The sequence below is a fragment of the Prenolepis imparis genome, unplaced genomic scaffold (genome assembly GCF_030444845.1).
Source record: "Prenolepis imparis isolate NDT839.2.m4 unplaced genomic scaffold, iyPreImpa1.0 SCAF_4, whole genome shotgun sequence".
NCBI classification, from domain to species: domain Eukaryota; kingdom Metazoa; phylum Arthropoda; class Insecta; order Hymenoptera; family Formicidae; genus Prenolepis; species Prenolepis imparis.
The window spans coordinates 18,231,331-18,251,011 of record NW_028141162.1 but is presented as its reverse complement, the minus strand read 5'-3'; the positions used below and the strand labels follow the sequence as shown (position 1 = coordinate 18,251,011).

Genomic DNA, 19,681 nt, shown 5'->3' with positions numbered 1-19,681 from the left:
AGACTCATTTTACTACTCGGAAATATTTAGGAGATTCAAATCCGATTATTTCAAATATTATACAGGTAAAAAAAAGACATATTTGAAGACTAGTATAAATAGAATCATCTAATCTTTTTTTTTTAAATTTAATTAATGCAACTTATTTTATCCACAACATCTTAGCAATTTAACTGTGGCAGCGGTGTACGAACAAAATTACAAGAGAACATTTTTTACATTTTTACATTTTCTATAAAAATAACCACAATGTCATTATTAGATATGTAATATTAATACTAGATATACATAAATAAAATGTATAAGAGAGGAACTTAAAACGTATGTGTGGATGGAATTTCGACAGAATAGCAATATTTCTTGAGAAGTCAACATTCATAGCAACATACAATTTTTTTTTTACAATGATACATTCTAAATGTGTTCCAATACTATGCATTTTAAATGAACATAAAATCAAAGTGACACATGAGAAAAAATTGATTTTTTTTTTTTAGTATTTTCAATACGCAATGTATATAAAATTAATATATAATTATTATTAATATATAATTATCGTTATTACACTATCAATTATTATTGTTATTATTAATATTTGGTGAAAATAACACTCGTGTGTTATATAAATTATGTAAATTTCAAATATTGTCATGTATGAGATATCTTTCTTAAATAATATTGACTCATCGGGCAACCTTATATTCAGACTACACAGCACACTTTCTTTTTTTTCCATAAAAAGATATAATTTAAAATATAAACAAAAAATCCTTCTTACTGTATAATTTACTTAAACTGTGATAGTATTCAAATTCTTGTGATAATGTAGATGTATAATGATGTACATATATATTAATGTGTGCATGTATTTATATACATACATTAATTAGTAAGTATGTTATGCAAAATTATCACAAATGTGCTGCAAACTAACACTGCTCAAATATAGTTATGCACCATTATCTATATCAAACAGTTTATAATGGAAAATATTGTATTAAATGTCATCGTCAATCATATGTATGTACAAATCTGTGTAGTCTACACAGAATTTGTACAACCTTCTGTAAAGCATAATACTGTAGACATATGTCTATATCGTACATATAATAGTATAACGTATATGATGTATTAAACTGAAAACTCAAGTTAAAACAATTATTAATTTTGTGCAAAGAAGAAAATTTACTATTAGTTGCTTGTAGAATTATCTAGTATCTATGTTTTACAGCAATTATATTTACGTAGCTACTAGATAATTCCAAAAAGATACAATACAATGGAAACTTATTTGTTGAAAAATCTTTTCAGTACAATTTCGTTGAGAAATAATTATTTTTCAATCCGCACACAATTACCCTATCTAACGATGAAAAATTCGATACGCTTTCGCTCCTTTCATTGACAATTCTAAACCGGATATTATTGACCTATCCTATCTAAAGTTATGATGTGATGTGTGTAACCTTCCCATTACGTTCTTTGTCTTAAAAAACATCGATGATCGTGAAATAATAATTATTTCGAAAAAAAAAACCAATCTACTTTTGTTGCAAACATTAAGCTAGGCATTGAGATTAGACGAAAAGAAAAATACACAGTAACTCGAACGTAACAGGAAGAAGAGATGTATTTTGTATATAATATCGATACATGATTACAAGAAAAATTACTCGTAAATCTAGTTATCGAAAATGTGCTTAAGATCGTGCTCGTAGGCGGCGATAAGTAACATAATCCCAAGGCCTGTCAATAATCCTAAACATTGCCAAATGCACTGCCATCGTGAGCCACTTTCCGCGGAATGACTCGATGATAATTCTGGCATCTGAAGAGAGAAAAAGAAATAATTATATATATATATATTTCATCTATAAAGGACTCCGCATAATCCTTATGGAAAGTGGATTTCGATGAAATTAGCTGATTTTTTCATATATTGTAGCTTGTGACCTGCTAAACAAAAGATGTAATAGCTTCAAAGCTAAATAATGGACAGTTACTGAGTTACAGCCAGTCAAACAACCGCAAAGCCCAAATTTTTCGTGTTTGACTAGCTATAAATCAGTAACTATCTATTTTTTTTAACTTTGAACCTACTACATTTTTTGTTCAGCAGATCATAAGCTACAATATAGAGAAAACTAGCTAATCCTACCAAGATTCAATTTGATATAAGATTAGTGTGGTGTTTTTGAACCTATATGAAATCCTCTAGATGAAATTGAATCCCGATAAAATCAGCTGGTTTTCTCACATGCTGTAGCTGATGATCTGCTGAACAAAAAATGTAATAGGTTCAAAGCTAAATAATAAACAATTGCTGATTTACAGCCAGTCAAACATGAAAAGCTCGGGCTCTGCGAATTGTTTGACTGGCTATAGCTCTGTTCATTATTTAGCTTTGAGGCTATTACATCTTTTGTTCAGCAGATCATAAGCTACAACATATGAAACAATCAACCAATAACTCAACTGAAATCCAATTTCCAGGATTGTGCGGTTGTCCTTTCTTAAATTTTTCTTATTTTGCAGGATTGTCATTATGAAATGTCAAAGACCAACCATATCTACTAATGCTATGTATATAAATATCCCAGCGGCAGCTGCGAACATCCAGCTGGTCATGTCAGGAGTGTTTCCTAACGATACTCCAAATATCATGCCGAGTAGACAGAGCACCGAAGATAATAGATTATAAAAAACAGCCTGTTTAGTGCTCATACCCGCTCTTAGCAATACCGCAAAGTCGCCTGAAAGTACAGAAGTACAATTATTACATTATTATAAATATATATTTTATATTATATTATATTATATATATTATATTATTATAAATATATTTTAGTATATTATATTATTATATAAGTATATTTTATTTACATATACAGAAAGGTTACTTGGATTAATATCGCAAGCATTAATAATGCGTAGCATATCTTCCCAAATTCCCAAGTAGCAAACTGACGTCATTAAACGTCAAAAAGACGTACACTTGCTACTTGGATTTGTTATCAATAGATTGCGAATACATTGGATGTATTAAATACGCTTCCATAGAAAAATCTGGCTGTTTTCAATCAAATAGTGTCCATTTTGCGCATTTCTTATGAATTAAGTGTTTACTTATGATTATTTCATAATAACGTTAACATAAACTTTATTTTACTATAACTTCGCGATTTTTTTTTATTTCTCGATGCGAGGAATACATTCCAGAAGTTTGTCCAAGTATTTCGTAAACACCCTGTATATGTAGGTATATATAGGCTGTCCCAGACTTACCGTATAATCTGTTAATGGCAGATTCCTGGGATCATTTGCAGACGATTTTTCCTCAGTGAAAATGTCGAGGCACCAATAATTTTCGAGTTATAAGCGATTGAAAATAAAAGGGTTTTCGCAAACCAAGCCTTGTGGAAATAAAATAATAACAAATTCACATTCTTCAGTTGATTTCAGGTAGAGTTTACTTTAATAGAATTTTATATAATTTAAGGCTTAGTTAGAAAGATACATGATGGCAAAAATTGGGAACATGCAAAAAATGATGACCTCCTTCGACATTTTCGCTGAGGAAAAATCGTCTCCAAACGATCCCAGGAATTTGCCATTAACAAGTTATACGGCAGGTCTGGGACACCCTATATAATCATGACGATTTGCATAGTTGATTACCAATTTCGTGAGGCAACTCGTGACAGAGAACGGCGATAGCCGTGGAGAATCCACCCGCGATATTTGCCGAGAAAGCCGCACCGATAGCCATACCATCTGTGAAGTTGTGCAAACCGTCCCCTAGAACGACCATCCAAGCTACGCTGGACATGGATTCGGGGGCCGAGTGTACGTGTCCTGGAGAATTTTCAACAGGCATGTGCCAATTAAATTACCGATTCTTGTATTTTATATTTGAACAATCGTATTTATACAATACAGGGTGGTCCTGAAATACTTGATCCAAAAATCAGGGATTAAGATTGGGTTCAAAACTTTTTTCATCCTTATGACGAACCCAATCTAATCCCTGATTTTGATCAAATTTCAGGACCGCCCTGTATATAGGGTAATTCTAAATAAGTGCGAAAAATTTTAGATGATTCTTTGTTGAAAATTAAGGGAGATCTTTCACAAATATTAAAACATATATGCTCCTATATCCCTTCTTGAGGAGTCACACTCTTCCAATAAGTATCCTTTTTACTAGTGGAAAGTGTTCACCAAATTTCATTTCTTTAATTTATCTAAAAAATTTTTAAAAAAATTAAAACCTAGTTTTCACCTCCCCAGATAGCAAGCGTACGTCATATTGACGTCGAATGACGTCATTTTGACGTTTAATGACGTCAATTTACTACGTGGGTCCTTCTTTGAAAACGTAACTCCTCAGAGAGAGATACAAGAATATATGTTTATATGAAAGACTTCCCTTAATTTTCAACAACGAACCTTCTCCTAAAATTTTTCGCACTTACTTGAAGAATCACCAGTGTTGTGCTTAGATGATTTAAAAATTAGCTAAATAAGATGAAAATATGTAAATTTATCTTAAATAAAATAAAGATAATTTTGTTTTAAATATATCTGGATAAAAGATAAAATTATATGGCGATTCATCTAGATAACTTCCAAATAATATTATTTTTAAGACCGCTTATGTAAACACAGTTACAAAAAACAAATGTAAATTATAAAAGAGATATAAAAATATATTCATAGACTTTTATTTATGAGTTTTTATCGCTTACTGCTCAAGTTCTACTACTTAAGTATTTTTATCTGCTATGACTCTAAACCAAATTATCTGAACATTATTCTAGATAATTTAGTAAAGATAACACTTTTTTCATCTAAGATGCAGATATAGATAATACATATTTTTATTATCTATGTAAAGATAAGATGATGCCAAAATTTCATCTACATGATCATCTATATAATTTTATTTAGATAAGCAACACCGAGAATCACTCTACATATACTTATAAAAGCGTATTCCTACTTACCGTGGGAATGACTGTGGCCGTGATGTTTGGTCTCGTGTTCCCGTATGATCACCGTATAGCTTTCCGATTCGTTTAACGACGCATTGGCACCGTCGTTGGCGCCGTTTTTCTTCGCGTTACTGACAATCGAATCGTCCAATCTCCAATCGTCCTTCTTTTCTTTTTCGTTGGTGACGATTTTCGTGATGGAGTTACAATTTGACGTCAACGGTTTCTCCTCCTCGATGATAGGCGGTCTCTCGTGATGATGATGGATTTGGCGATTGTGATGATTATCTACATACATATTTCTGTATTGAGATTACTTTTATTCCTTATTTTTTCTCTCGCGCCATCGGAACAAGTAGTGTCGACGCTGATCGAGATGCAAAGGCCTGATAAAGTTAATCCAATAAAAAGTTTACCTATTACCTTGAGTCTCGCTGGCGATCTCGCCGTAACAGTACGGATACGACGAATACTTGTGTTTACATAGTTTTTCACCAACAACATTACTGTTTGGCCCGTCGCTCTCCCTCATTACTCGTACTCGCGTGGGTAACTACAATTTTATATCATTGATTTACAATATATATTACGTAAAAGGGAATAAAATTTCCCCTTGATTCACCTTATTTCGACGTTGTCGATGTTTTCGCCATTCGGCCACCGTGATTAAAAGTTTCTCGGTAAAGAAAAAGAACACGAAACCCATCATAGCGACTAATCCCTTCCACATGTTTGAACTATGTTGCTCCATATGATTAATTAATAAAGTATTGCTGCTGCTTTCGTCGTGATGATGCTCGTGTTCATGATGTTCGCCGTGTTCGTGATGATGAGGAGGCATCATCGCCTAAAAATGCAAAGGAGAGTAAGAGATTATTGCTTTATCAAAAAATATTTCTCTGCGTTTTTGACGTTGATGTACATATAATATCTTGATAATAAAGAAAAAAAAACTTACATGTGGTAATAAATGAATAAGGGCATCACCGGTTAAAGTACCTACGGCCAGGGCAACTAGAAATTGCAGCACGTGATGATAATAATTCTTCTTCATGACCGGAATTACCGCTACACCGAGCAGCCCACTAAGACTAATTACGAAAATACTAGCTGTAGAATATACCCAGACTGAAAATAAGTAAACGGGTGCGGATTGCATTTATTATTCAACGAGAAGATTATAAGTATAAGGAGACAAGAGATCAATCATCTATGTATATACACATACAGGGTGTTTACAAAAAACTTGAACAAACTTCTAGGACTTACTAGAACAAACTTCATACTATACATCTAGGATTATTATCAAATAATCATAAGCACTTAAGGCTCATCATCCTGGCTTTTCGCTGACCATATTGAAATTGTGACGTCAGTGAAATTATACGCTAAAAATTCTTAAATGCCATTTCGAAATAAAAAGATATTTCGATGAAACAGCGCTTCAGATAGCATTAGCACACTCTTAAAATACCTCGAAAACTATATCCTTTTCCGTTTATAATCAATCAACAGCTGTAAAATGACTAATATAAGGCCCAGTCCATCTGATCTTTGCACATGCGCAGTTATTCCGCATGACAAAGTCTAATATCACGATCATTTTACGGTTGTTAATTGACTGTCAAGAGAAAAGAATAGTTTTCGAGGTATTTTAAAAGTATGCTAAAGCCATCTGAAGTAGTGTGTTTCATCGAAAAATATCTTTTCATTTAAAAATAGCATCTAAGAATTTTCAGCGTGTGCTTTCTCGCCTCTGACGTCACAATCTAACACGGTCGCGGCGAGGATCCAGGAGCCTTAATTAATAAGAAATGGTCACTCTTTGATCGTCCTAAAAGTTTGTCCAAGTATTTCAAACACTATATATATATACCTTTTACAGTATTACGAACTGAATCCTCCGTATAAAACTTATCGCGAGACACGACAGATTTGTAATTTTCGGGTACCCGTATACAGCCGTTCCTCTCTGAACTGGATTCGGCTGCCAATTGATATACAAGAGCCGGACACACGCGTTCAAAGAGCCAGCTGGGCATTGTCGTGGTATTATTATCAGAAATATAGTGCATATCCTGCGCGACGGTGCTCAGCAACTCTTGGCTGTTTAAGCACTGAAATGATATTGATAAATATATTATATATATTGATAAATATATTATATTACATAAAAATATTAATTTTTAACACAAATGTAAGTATTTTAAAATACAAATTCAACTAATTCTTAATAATTATTTTAATTATCTTAGCTAAACACAAGTATTAAGTTTCAAAACAGCTCTATATATCTCACCCTTTCCTTGTTATTCTTATTATCTGCGTCATGTAGGCCGTTATTTGAATAACTTTTATCGTTACCTGTAAATAAAATTGATTCTCTCTGATAAATTCGCTCATGGCTCACTTCTTATTAATATTATACGTTTAACAATTGATTTTTTCGCTTACTTCTTTCAGTGCCGTCATTTTCCAGCTTCGATACGTCGGTCAGTAATTTCAGTAGACCCAGCTTTCGGACAAGTTTCTCAAAACCGTCTATAGTTATACTCGTTCCGTCACCATAAGCCTCGAAGATCTTCTTCATGAAGTACTTCTCGTCTACTACGGCTACGTCCCTCTTTAATCTAGCTTTATAATCGGTATTTAAACCTACTCCAGACTCGTATTTTACACTGGACAGTAATTCCGTTTGGGCGAGTCGCTCTAGAAGCTCCACGTCTCTCGAATTTCCAGACGCAATCAACGATGAGGACTGCGTCCCTGCATTTCCACCACCTTTGAAGCTTTCCGTGATCTCCTTCTTACCAAGATAAGCATCACGAGGTGCAGTTGGTGCCGCGTTAACAATCACCGGGACGTTATTACGATTAACGTATCTGGTACTGCGAGGTCTCGCAGTGTCGCGTTTATTGCTAACAAAGTTACTGTAGGAGTACGAGCTCTGACTCGTCGCGTATGGACGTGTTGAATCTCTGAAACTTATTGAAGACGTCGAAGGAAACGGCTGTACACTAGGATCCGAGGGATCTCCAGTGTTTGTCGAGTTGCTGTTGCTGTGTCCGATTGCTAATGTTGCTGATGGATTTGTATGAGCCGAGCAGGGCACGTGTGCGGCGCACAAGACACACACCACGCAGACGGTGACGATGTGATGCGACATGATGAACTTCCTAAAAACAGAATACAGAATACTTTTCAGAAGGTATGTCGCAAACATTTTTTTTTGTTTTTTTATCAAGTTTGAATGTGCGGGTGTATCGAGCAAAGACTCGCTCATACTAACTGATGTCTCTACGCATTTACTAGTTTGATAGAGTGTGTGGTGGAAGCAGGAAGAACAGTTATCAGCACAAAGTTCCATGATAATACTAAGTATAGACAGATAATGCAACTCGAGTAATTAAATAATAATATTGATAATATAGCAGTTCAATATTTGCACTTCCTGATATGTGTATTTCCTGATATATATTATATATATGAGAAAAAAAATATATTTTTTAAACTTGAATTATAAAGAATATAAATTTAATATATAATAATAATAATGAAGAGAATATCTGTGATGATGAACTCTCACGAACTCGAGCTACTTTACAAGACTATTTACATGATGATTCCTATTCGCTACTCGAGAGCTTTATCGTGATTCAAACACGCCCACGATTGTTCCGCAAACGTTGAGCAATAGTGAACGAATGTCTTGATAAGAAGCGCGCTTTTATAAACAAATTTTATAGGCAAAGCCGCGGGGTGGGTCATAACGAATATAAATTTAGAAAAAATTGCTCGACCTCTAATTTCGTTACGCCTCGATGTGTCTCCGACACATTATAGCCATACGATAAAATTAAGTACAGGGTCATTTAAGGTTTAAAAAAACTGAGGACACTATGTGTCGAGTAAGGAGACGGAGAATAATCCAAGGTAAAAGAATTTTGAAAATTTTCCTAAACTTATTTGTTTCTCCCTTTTTTTCCGTTGTCCCTAACAATTTCGCTTTCGTTGATTCATCGAATCGTGTATCTCATCTATTGATAAGTAATCTGCGGCCAATAAATCCTATATATGTATATAATATATAGGATGTAACTGAAAAAACAGTGTCCCAAAATTCATAATTGATCTTTCAGAGACAGATTCCTGGGATTATTTGGAGACGATTTTTCCTCAGCGAAAATGTCGAGAGGGGGCCCATCATTTTTTGCATGTTCCCAATTTTTGCCATCATGTATCTTTGTAACTAAGCCTTAAATTAAAATTCTATTAAAGTAAACTCTACCTGAAATTAACTGAAGAATGTGGTTTTGTTAATATTTTATTTTTACAAGAGTTAGTTTGCAAAAAACCCTTTATTTTCAATCGCTTATAACTCGAAAATTATTGGTGCCTCGACATTTTCGCTGAGGAAAAATCGTCTCCAAATGATCCCAGAAATCTACCCCTGAAAGATCAATTATAAGTTTTGGGATACCCTATACATGGAGCACATCATCAGATTCTGTGGCCAATTTAGAGACGATTTTTCTTCAGTGAAAATGTCGAGATCAATAATTTTTAAGTATAAATGATTAAAGAAGAAGAGCTTCTAAATTTTGGGGAATTAAAATATTAATAAAACTACATTCTTGAGTTGATTTCAGGTAAAGCTAAATAAATATTGTCTCCAAATTGACTAGAGATTATCTGATTATGTGTTCCATGTTTTTTTTTTAATTACACCCTGTATAAATGGAAACTTTCCAACAAGAAACGCACATAAATGTCATATGATTGGTTATCAAATAGAACAATTTTCAGGATTTTAAAAATTCTCTATCCGATAGCCAATTGTATCGCATCATGTCTGTGTTCTCTTGCTCCTGAAAAGCTCCCAATATCTCTGAACAAAGGCCGGTCTAGCACCGTCTAGCAACATGTCTTATGCAACATATGTGCCTGTGTGTGACTCACAACTTCTTTTCATATAATCTAATCTATATCAAAAGCATCATAATAAAGCTGTACAGCTGGAGTGTAAGTAAATATAAATATAAATTAACGATTGTGTCTAATCTTGATTTTTCTCACGAGACGAGACACGAGTCCGAGAAAGAACGTGTCTCCGTAAAAGGTGTGCGTTATTCCTTCGGAAATCCGAAAATGGCTTCTTTATTTGCGAATAACTTCGCGTCATTCGCGGATCGCATCCTACGCGTGAAGATTCATTCTTCTTCGCGCTTTTCGGTTCGCTCAATCTATTCAATCTTTATCCGCCAATCGCACACAACGTAGCACCACAAATAAGTCAGCTTATTTATGCAATTGTCATTTCCCCCTCCTTGAGTCTGACCAGTTAGAATGTTCCCTTTGCGGAGATTCTCAGCTGGAGCAGTTTGAAGAATTCACATTTACAATTGAAAAGATACAAAAAACTCTATATATATACAGGGTGTAACTAAACGAACATATACGGAGCACATCATCAAATTCTCTGGCCAATTTGGGGACGATTTTTCCTCAGTGAAAATGTCGAGGCATCAGTAATTTTCAAGTTATCAATGATTGAAAAAGAAGAGCTTCTCGCAAACTAAACTTTGTAGAGATAAAATATTAACAAAACTACATTCTTCAGTTAATTTCAAGTAGAATTTACTTTAATAGAATTTTAGTTCAAGACTTAGTTACAAAAAGATACAAGATGGCAAAAATTAGGAAGATGCAAATAATGACTTTCTTCGACATTTTCGCTGAGGAAAAATCGTTTCCAAATTGGCCACAGAATCTGATGGTATGCTCCATATATGTATTTTCAGTTACACCCTGTATATATCGATAAAAATATATCAATCTAAAAGAGTGTATTATTAAAAGGAATACTTTTACTCTCTAATTAATATTTCATTACTGATATCTCAAAAAAGAAAATCGTCTTTTCTTTTTTAAAAATATATCAGCCTAAAAGTATAATTTACTCCAAAGGCAAGGAACATTTTTAATCTAATTAATATTAATTTTATCACTGATATTTCACAAGAAAAAAAATCTTTATTTCTTCTATAAACTATATCAGTCTAAAAGTATAATTTATTATTCCAAGGATAAGGAATACTTTTAATCTAATAATATTCTATTATTGATATCTTAGAAGGAGAATTATTTCTTCCATAAAGTGATACGACGCGATAACGCGCGGCAAAAATAAATCGACATCCGATATCACCCGGTATACAATTCCATAAAGTGATTCGACACCTGTTCGCGCTCTTTTTTTATCCAGCTATTAATGTAATACATTCAACCAACTGTCGTCCGATGATGATAATGATGATGCGCTACGCATTATCATCATCATCAATCTTTGCTGGTAAAAAATGGATTGATCTGGACATATCGATCGCGGCAGTTTTTGCTGGAGTTCTTTTTCTTTTCCTATCACGAGGAAGGAGACAAAAAACGCCGCGAAGGACTTCCGCGACGAGGAATCGCTCAGGAAGAACCTTCGGAATCGCGGAAAAGACCGAGGATTGGATTATTATTACGGTCGGCGGCGCCGGCGAAATAGTCGCGGTCTGCGCGACAAAAATTGGTATTTTTAGCCTTTCAAAAAATGGAAGGAGTGGGGAAAGGAGAGAGAACGAAGAGAATGAGAGAGAAAGAGAAAATAAAAGAAGATAAAAGAACGCGAGAGGAATTATCGCATATTAACGCGAGAAAGAACGCTGTTTCCTCGTCGGCCTGTGCGCGCCAGATCGACGGAATCCAGAATTGAGGTTAGAACGGCCATAGGAACTCTCTCTCTCTCTCTCTCTCTCTCTCTCTCTCTCTCTCTCTCTCTCTCTCTCTCTCTCTCTCTCTCTCTCTCTCTCTCCCTCTCTCTCTCTCCAGCCCTCGCCGACGCGAGGTCGCTCGATCGAGGCTGTCGCCGATGAAACTAACTCGTCGTAGACGAGAATCAATGGCGACCGGCGAAAATCATCGATCGGAGGATTCGGAGGTACCGTCCGCTATCGATAACGGCAAAACGGCATGCATGCGTGCATGCATACGTAGACACGATACATACATATGCGCTATTTAATCGTAAGACGCGCTCTCTTACCGGCTCGCCAAGCTGCGCGAGCGACAACAGACGAAGAGGAGAATCCGTGCGTGCGTGTGCGTGTTCCCTTTCCTCTTCTCCGCTTTCTCGTCTTCACTCGCTCTCGGCTCTCGGCCGTGAGCCGCAAGCACCGATGCTTCTTCTCTTCCTCGTCTTCTTCCCACCTTTCTTCACTCACGTATTCTTTTCTCTCTCTATCTCTTTGCTCGCTCGCTCGCTCGCCGACGAACGCTGTGCGCGCGAGCAACAAGTTACGTAGCGCTCTGAACGTAGCGCCAGGAGGCTCTCGCGCAACGCGAACGATGGATTCAGGTGGACTGTTCTCGTGTTGGACGGTTGGTCGGTTGGACCTGCGTGCTGCGTAGTAGGCAGGCGAGCCAGCTGACTGGCTGGTGCTCGCGCAACGGCGAGACGATCCTCTAGCGCGCGCACATGCATATATGCGTACGGACGAATGGAAGAAGAGGAGGAAGGAGAGGAGAATATGTCGGGACGAGCGCGGTGGCTCCGTCGTCGCGACAACCTAAGAATATACACGCGGCGAAACGAGAAAGTCCTCGGAAAATTCGTCGTCTCCGCAGACTTTACGAGGAGCGATCGATTGGACTCCATAAAACATCATTCCGTTTTTATCTCTCTCTCTTTCCATTTTTCACGCGATGACTCTATTCTCTATTGTATACACATAGAGAGATATATAAAATATGTAATATTATATATATATTATATAAAATATATATATAAAATATAATATATATAAAAATTAATATATATATATATATATATGTATGTACAGGATACATACTTATCCTGTACATACATATGTACAATCCCAAAATTAGCGGATTATCCTCTGTTAATGCTCTGTTAAATATATTATATGTTAATTACAATTAACACGTAATCTGCTAAATTTTCTAATTCTGGGACACCCTTCTAATATATATAAATATAATTTTTTATTTTTTACATATGATTTTTTTAATTGAATATATAAAAAGAATGAAATCCGATGGACTAACTTTTGGCAGAGTTGATATAAAGAATTCGATTTTGTCGCACACGCGGTAAAATACTCTTCACAGATCAATGAATATTTGTGTATAGGTCCCCCTTTTACGATGATGACAATAAATATCTCTCGCTCGTATGTGCCAATCATCTTTCGGAATTAATCGCAATTAATCGAATCATATATACGGTCTGACGTTTATTCATTTTAAAAACCTTCCTGGAGAGCTCTCGGGAAGAAATTCTACGGATCTTTTATAACATCGCACGATAAAAAGAAAGAGTAGTAGAGTCCGCAAGTATTGCAACATGTAACCGCATTATTCCAGTTTATATAAACATAAAAATAATGTTATTTTTCTTTTACTTATATTTTATTTAATAACTTTAGATGTAGAAGAAAGAGTAATGCGAGATATAGAGAAGAAAATGAAATAAATTTAATTTTATTTCTGTTGCGAATCTGTGTGTGTGTGTGTGTGTGTGTGTGTGTGTGTGTGTGTGATACATATAATTTAATATTATATCTTTCATATAATATATATTTTAAATAGGAAAGTAATTTTTTATACAAATTTTATATATATATATAATATATATAATATATATAATATTCGAATCAACGTGTTTATTTTGAAATATCTCATCATTTTTGGGGGGTTATAAAATCTTTTACATTAAAAAAACATTAGAATATAAATTAAATGGACATTCTATTGATTACGTCAGTCAATATATGCTACGCATTTTATTGAGTCAAGTATTAGTAATGAAAATTTGACTTGTCCGACAAATTGTATCATAACGACCGAATAAGGTCAAATATAAAAAAGCTTTGGTGAAAATTGTAAGTTTTATATCGACGTGAAGAAAGAATAAAGATGTCTTCGATAGATTTCCTTCCCGAAACGAGAGATATGCATACGTACCAGATGTACGAGGCATTTCAGGATATCGAGAAGAAGAATGACGTATCATTCCTTCACGCTTTTTTGTCAGGCGCGAAATTTTCAAAGGTTACATTTCAACGGATATTTATTTTATATATGATCTGGACATATATATGACATGCAAAATTAATAATTTAAAATGACAGAAACATATAATAATATCACGCGTTCATTATTATATAATTATTAATTCAGGATGAATCTCATCAACTCGATGCGAAACAAGTTGTTGAAAACATCCACGCAGAGCAATCTCTTGATTTACAGGCAGGTAAGTGCATATATTTATATTTATAGAAAATTAATATTTTTTAAGGTCTGGAAATCTTATCGATTTAATGATAAAAAAATCGTGACAGATTAGAAGTGAAAGAGTAGTTTAATTGGAATCTGCAGGAAAGCTATATACGTCAATTTCGCATTATATATATAAGTTGGTATTACTAACTTTTTCCTAAAAAGTGATTTTTAAAGTCATTTAAAGGTCATATCATTTTTTTATATAAATCGTTTCTATATAAATTCCTCGCAACTTTCGGCATAAAAAGTTATAAAAGTAAGAAGGTTAAAAAATTAATAAATTTGATATATATATATATATATATATATATATATATACTTAAATTTGACAATTTTTTACATAAACTATAAAAAATAATATAAAATAATTAAAATACGTATTTTTTTTTTTATCATCTTACACCCTTACAATTTTTTATAGATAAATATATTATGAGGAATCGATTATTTGTTATAGTATATATATATTCCATTTTAAAAAAAAACAAATGACCTTCGCAATGACCTTCAAAATTGAACTTTAGCGCCAACTTTTCTTTCCTCTTCGAAATCCTATAACTTTTTTGTCTAAAAATCAAGAGATATTTTGCTGTGTAAGTTGAAATGGGATACCCTATATAAAACAGTATACTGCGATAGTTGTAAAAGTATATATATATATATATACCGGGTGTCCCATTTTAAAGGACCCACTCAAATATCTCAGAAACACTGCGTTAAATCAAAAAATGTTTCCTACAAAAGTTGTAGGGTTTCGAGGGGGACATAACATAGTAATATTCATATGACCTTGGGCGGCGTCTCCAAGGTCAAGTGAAGGTGAGAATAAATTTTTTAAATGGAAACCCATATTTTTTATTATAACATCTTTTTCTACTAATTAATTTGAACAACTTTTATCTGAAGCATTTTTTTATTTTCTTGAAATTCATTCTCATCTTCACTTAAGGTTAACCTTCACTAACCTTGGAGACGCCGCCCAAGGTCAAATGAATATTACTATGTTATGTCCCCCTCGAAACCCTACAACTTTTGTAGGAAACATTTTTCGATTTAACGCAGTGTTTCTGACAATGAGATATTTGAGTGGATCCTTTAAAATGGGACATGGTATGTACGCGTTGTATAAAAAATTAATAATAATAAGAAAACATGTAAATAAAAAATTAATAATAATAAGAAAACATGTAAATTAAATTTCTTTGAAGACGACGATAGATTTGAAAAAGACAAAAATTTATAGCTGAATTTAAACCTCAATTTAAATTAACTTTATTCCAATTATTTTGCACAAGTATGTATATATGTATATATGGTGTAACATTTACACGGGGAAAAAAATCGTTACACGACGCGGAGTTCTAGAATTCGCTCGTGGCGCTCTTTTATTACAACGGGTATATATAATCAATCGCAAAATCTTGAAATAGCGAAACAAGAATAAGAAAGTTCTGTGTTTGATTATATTATAGACATGCCTCATGTATTGTTAAGCGACTCGATCGCGGTAGAGCTGGAAGGTAACGTTTCGAAAAATTGTATTTATATAAAATAAAATTTTTCCACATTAATTTTCGCATCACATAACCTCACTTTTCCGTAAACAAAACGCGCGCGATTTCGTTTACGCAACGTCATTTTGAATTCCCTTCCTCAAAGAAGCTAAACCACTTTTTTTCTTCACTCTATCCCCATCAGCTGCCTTTTAATCCGTCTTGTATTAATTCTTAAATATATGTCCATTATATAACTTACATCAAAGGTGAATACCACCTTGCATGTAATAACAAGTCTTTCTGATGTAGCTTTTTTCACTTTATCCCCATCAACTATCTTCTAATCTATTTTATCATATTAATTCTTAGATATATGTCGATTATGTAACTTACATCGAAGATGAATATCACCTTGCATGTAATAACGAGTCTTATTTTCTAGCTCAAGAGCCATGGCCTCAACCGATCACTCTGTACCAGCCTTACGAAGTGGAGCAGATTCTCCTGCCTGATAATGCAAACTGCCTGGCAGTGCAGGCCTTCCTCAAGATGTGTCAGCTTGAGTTTCAAATAGAGCCGAGGAAGAATGCGGAGTTCATGTCGCCATCAGGCCGTGTGCCATTCATCAAGTGTGGTACAAAGTTGATATCGGAATACGACGGGATAGTCCAACACATAGCGAGTAAAGGGATAAGTCTGTCCGATTACTTAGATGCGGAAGCCAAGGTGGACATGAGAGCCTACCTGTCTCTTGTAAACAACGTGTTTGTAAATGCGGAACTGTACATGTGCTGGGTGGACACGGCAGTCTTAAATTCAGTCACGAAGCCTAGACACGGCAGCGTGTACCCATGGCCGCTTAATCATTATCTAAACTGGCAAAAAAGACGAGAAGTAATAAAGAAGCTCAACGTACTTGGCTGGTACAGCAAGAGCCTGGACGAAGTCTTTGATGATGTGAGAAAGTGTTGCGTAGCTCTCTCCGAAAGGCTAGCGGACGAAAAGTTCTTCTTTGGAAAGGAGTAAGTGACTTTTCTCTGCTATTATTTTCTTGTTTTTTTTTTTTCCTTTGTTTTTGTGATTCATTCGCTTGTAATTATGTCTCTTCAAGTCCCACCGAACTCGATGCCCTGGTGTACGGTCACATTCACGCTCTCACATCGTCCTCCTTTCCCCCAAACCACGAGATCATCGCCACGATTCGTCAATTTCCTAAACTTGTCGATCACGCACTGAGAATTGAACGTCGCTACTTCAGTCTAGAAGTGCGAAATAAAATTGCCGAAGAGTTTGAGATAATCGAGTCATCGTCCAAGGATACTTTGTGGGATGACTTCCAATCGCAGCCCGAATCGCTTCCTCCTCTTTCCGAGCATTCCTTTACACTATCGTTGAATTGATTTACATATATAGCTTCAGTAAATACATGTTTCTACAAATATATTGATTACGATGTGACGAAAGATCTTGATGGATGATTTTTATCTTTTTAGTAAACCCAACGAATTGGACGCCTTGGTTTTTGGTCACATATTCACAATAATCACCACTCCGTTACCCGACAACAAGCTGGCCATGATCGTGCATAATCATCCAAGGCTCGTGAAACTCTGTAAACGCATCGAGATTAGGTATTTCCAGCGTACGGAGGATTAGATAGAATCCTACTCGGACTTCAGATACATCGAGTTGCGGTACACCGATTACATTCATCGTAAATTGAGGTTCCTGTGCTTTGCGACTGACATGACCAAGGACGACCATATAAAGGAAAATCTATGTAACATTCAATGAGGTCTAGTTCTCGGTTCTTCAAATTTTCTCAATTTTTCGGTAATAGAGAAACTACTTACAAATCGAATCTCATTTTTTTTTGTTCGCTGCAAGATGGATATATCTGAAGTGCGAGTAATGTTGAGTACGACATGTAGTATACATTTTAATAATGTTAGCTCATTGTTGTTATTATAAATATGAGATAGATATATATAAATATATTAAAGTTGATCATTCCAATACTTATGGCAATAATTTTTTTTAAATACATAATACTGCACATAACATTTTTCAGCCTTTTTTCTCCTGACGTTATGAACAGTCACACTATGAATGAAACGCTGGAGTTCAAGAATTAAGCCAATGATCCGACATCCATATCATGGATAAATGAATTAATCTGTACCAAGGATAAATGAGTTAAAAGAAAATGACGAGCTTTCTCTAAATTCAAAACGTGATAGGCAATAAAATGTGCCAAAACAAATTGATGCACGATTTCGGAAGCTATCGATTAGGTATAAAATCTCGTTTTTTCATATATAAAGTGTATCATAAATTATATATATCATCAAATGATATTTTATCTTATTTATAATTATTTCTATAAAATAATTATAAATTATAACACTGTTCAACAAAAAATGACTTTTTTTCGAACACCGGAACGAGACTAGTCTAGTTTCTTATAGTTTTTTGGACCCTGAACACGAATCTGGTTTCCAAATTGCACCATCACGTCACAATTTTGAGAAAGTTGCAATTAAAGTTGCAAAAAGGGCTATTTTCACGGACTTTGTCATATTATAGCTACAATATGTGACGTGCTGGAAAAGTTTTCTTGCAATCAAAATAAAGTATATTGTTAGGACTTTCAATCCTCAAAAGAAATTTCCGGTGCCGGTTATAGTTAATAAGATATCCATGGTTAAATATGAGGTATATTGCGGAAGTTAGTTGTGACTCGTCATTAACGATTTATCAAGTAGCTTTTAAGTATGTTTATTTAAACTTAAGTTTTTTTTAGATCGCTGAATACGTATTCAATGTCGAAATTGTCAGATTTAAAATGATGGACTCAATATGACGGATGACAAAACTTAAAAAATATTTAGATTGCAATCTAAATATTTTTTAACATATACATATTAAGTTCTCCATTATAAATTTGACAATTTTGACATTGGATTCGTATTCAGCGACCTAAAAAACCTTAAGTTTAAATAAACATACTTAACAGCTACTTGATAAATTATTAGTGACGAGTTAACAGCTAACTTCTGCAATACACTTAATATTTAACCATAGATATCTTATTAACAACTGATACCAAAAATTCCTTTTGAGGGTTGAAAGTACTAACAATAAACTTTATTTTGATTGCAAGAAAACTTCTCCAGCACATCACATATTATAGCTATAATATGACAAAGTTCGTGAAAATAGCTCTTTTTTGCTACTTTAATCGCAAATTTCTCAAAATTGTGACGTGATGGAGCAATTTGGAAACCAGATTCGTGTTCAGCGTCCAAAAAACTATAAGAAACGACTAGTCTCGTACCGATTCTTTTTTTTTGTTGAACAGTGTAATTAATAATTATAATTATTTCATAGAAATATGTAATTAATAATGTAATGAACATTATTAAGCGCGCTGTTAAATTAAAGTATGTCATTTCGATGTTTTATATATATAACAAAGTAGGAAAAACAATTTTTCTAGTCAATATACTACACATTTTTCATTTTTATATATCTGCAGATTCGAGAGAGAATAAATAATCTCTCGAGGCGAGTAATGACTGCATGTAAAATTTAATATATTTTTTTATATATGATTAATTGTATATAATATTCAACGTATTTCTTGTCTCCAGCGTTTCAGTTATACTGTTGAAACGCAAATCACATGATCTGTCTACTCGTAAGAAACCGTTTTATCACTTTATATCTCGTTAATTTATTTCTATGACAAATATACATGATTAATTTATTGTAACACGCAAAATAAAAATTTTTGCACAACTGAAAAAGAAAAGAAGTTTTCTGGGAAATTATACATGATCC

At 34.1% G+C, this 19,681-nt stretch overlaps 2 protein-coding genes across 5 annotated transcripts; one reads left to right on the top strand and one right to left on the bottom strand.

Annotated features, from left to right (window-relative positions):
• Positions 1-1,612: 1,612 nt before the first annotated feature.
• On the bottom strand, positions 1,613-12,495 carry LOC145935059 (zinc transporter foi). 4 transcript variants are annotated; one of them, XM_083036081.1, is made up of 11 exons: positions 12,082-12,495; positions 7,449-8,170; positions 7,294-7,358; positions 6,871-7,111; positions 5,953-6,122; positions 5,617-5,841; positions 5,411-5,547; positions 5,007-5,296; positions 3,679-3,855; positions 2,566-2,753; positions 1,613-1,828 (listed from the first exon to the last, which is right to left on the bottom strand). In XM_083036081.1, the coding sequence occupies exons 2-11, from the start codon at positions 8,158-8,160 to the stop codon at positions 1,682-1,684; spliced, it is 2,352 nt and encodes a 783-aa protein (XP_082892207.1). In that variant the 5' UTR covers positions 8,161-8,170; positions 12,082-12,495; the 3' UTR covers positions 1,613-1,681. The 4 variants fall into 4 exon arrangements, with proteins under 4 accessions (XP_082892207.1, XP_082892208.1, XP_082892205.1 ...); XM_083036082.1 differs by lacking the exon at positions 12,082-12,495 and adding an exon at positions 8,284-8,419; XM_083036079.1 differs by lacking the exon at positions 12,082-12,495 and having other exon boundaries at positions 7,449-8,269.
• Positions 12,496-15,682: 3,187 nt separating this feature from the next.
• Positions 15,683-19,639, top strand: LOC145935064 (metaxin-2). Its single transcript, XM_083036095.1, has 4 exons — positions 15,683-15,862; positions 16,281-16,860; positions 17,332-17,469; positions 17,910-19,639. Exons 1-4 carry the CDS (start codon positions 15,817-15,819, stop codon positions 17,971-17,973), a joined length of 828 nt encoding a protein of 275 aa, XP_082892221.1. The 5' UTR covers positions 15,683-15,816; the 3' UTR covers positions 17,974-19,639.
• The last annotated feature ends 42 nt before the right edge of the window (positions 19,640-19,681 follow it).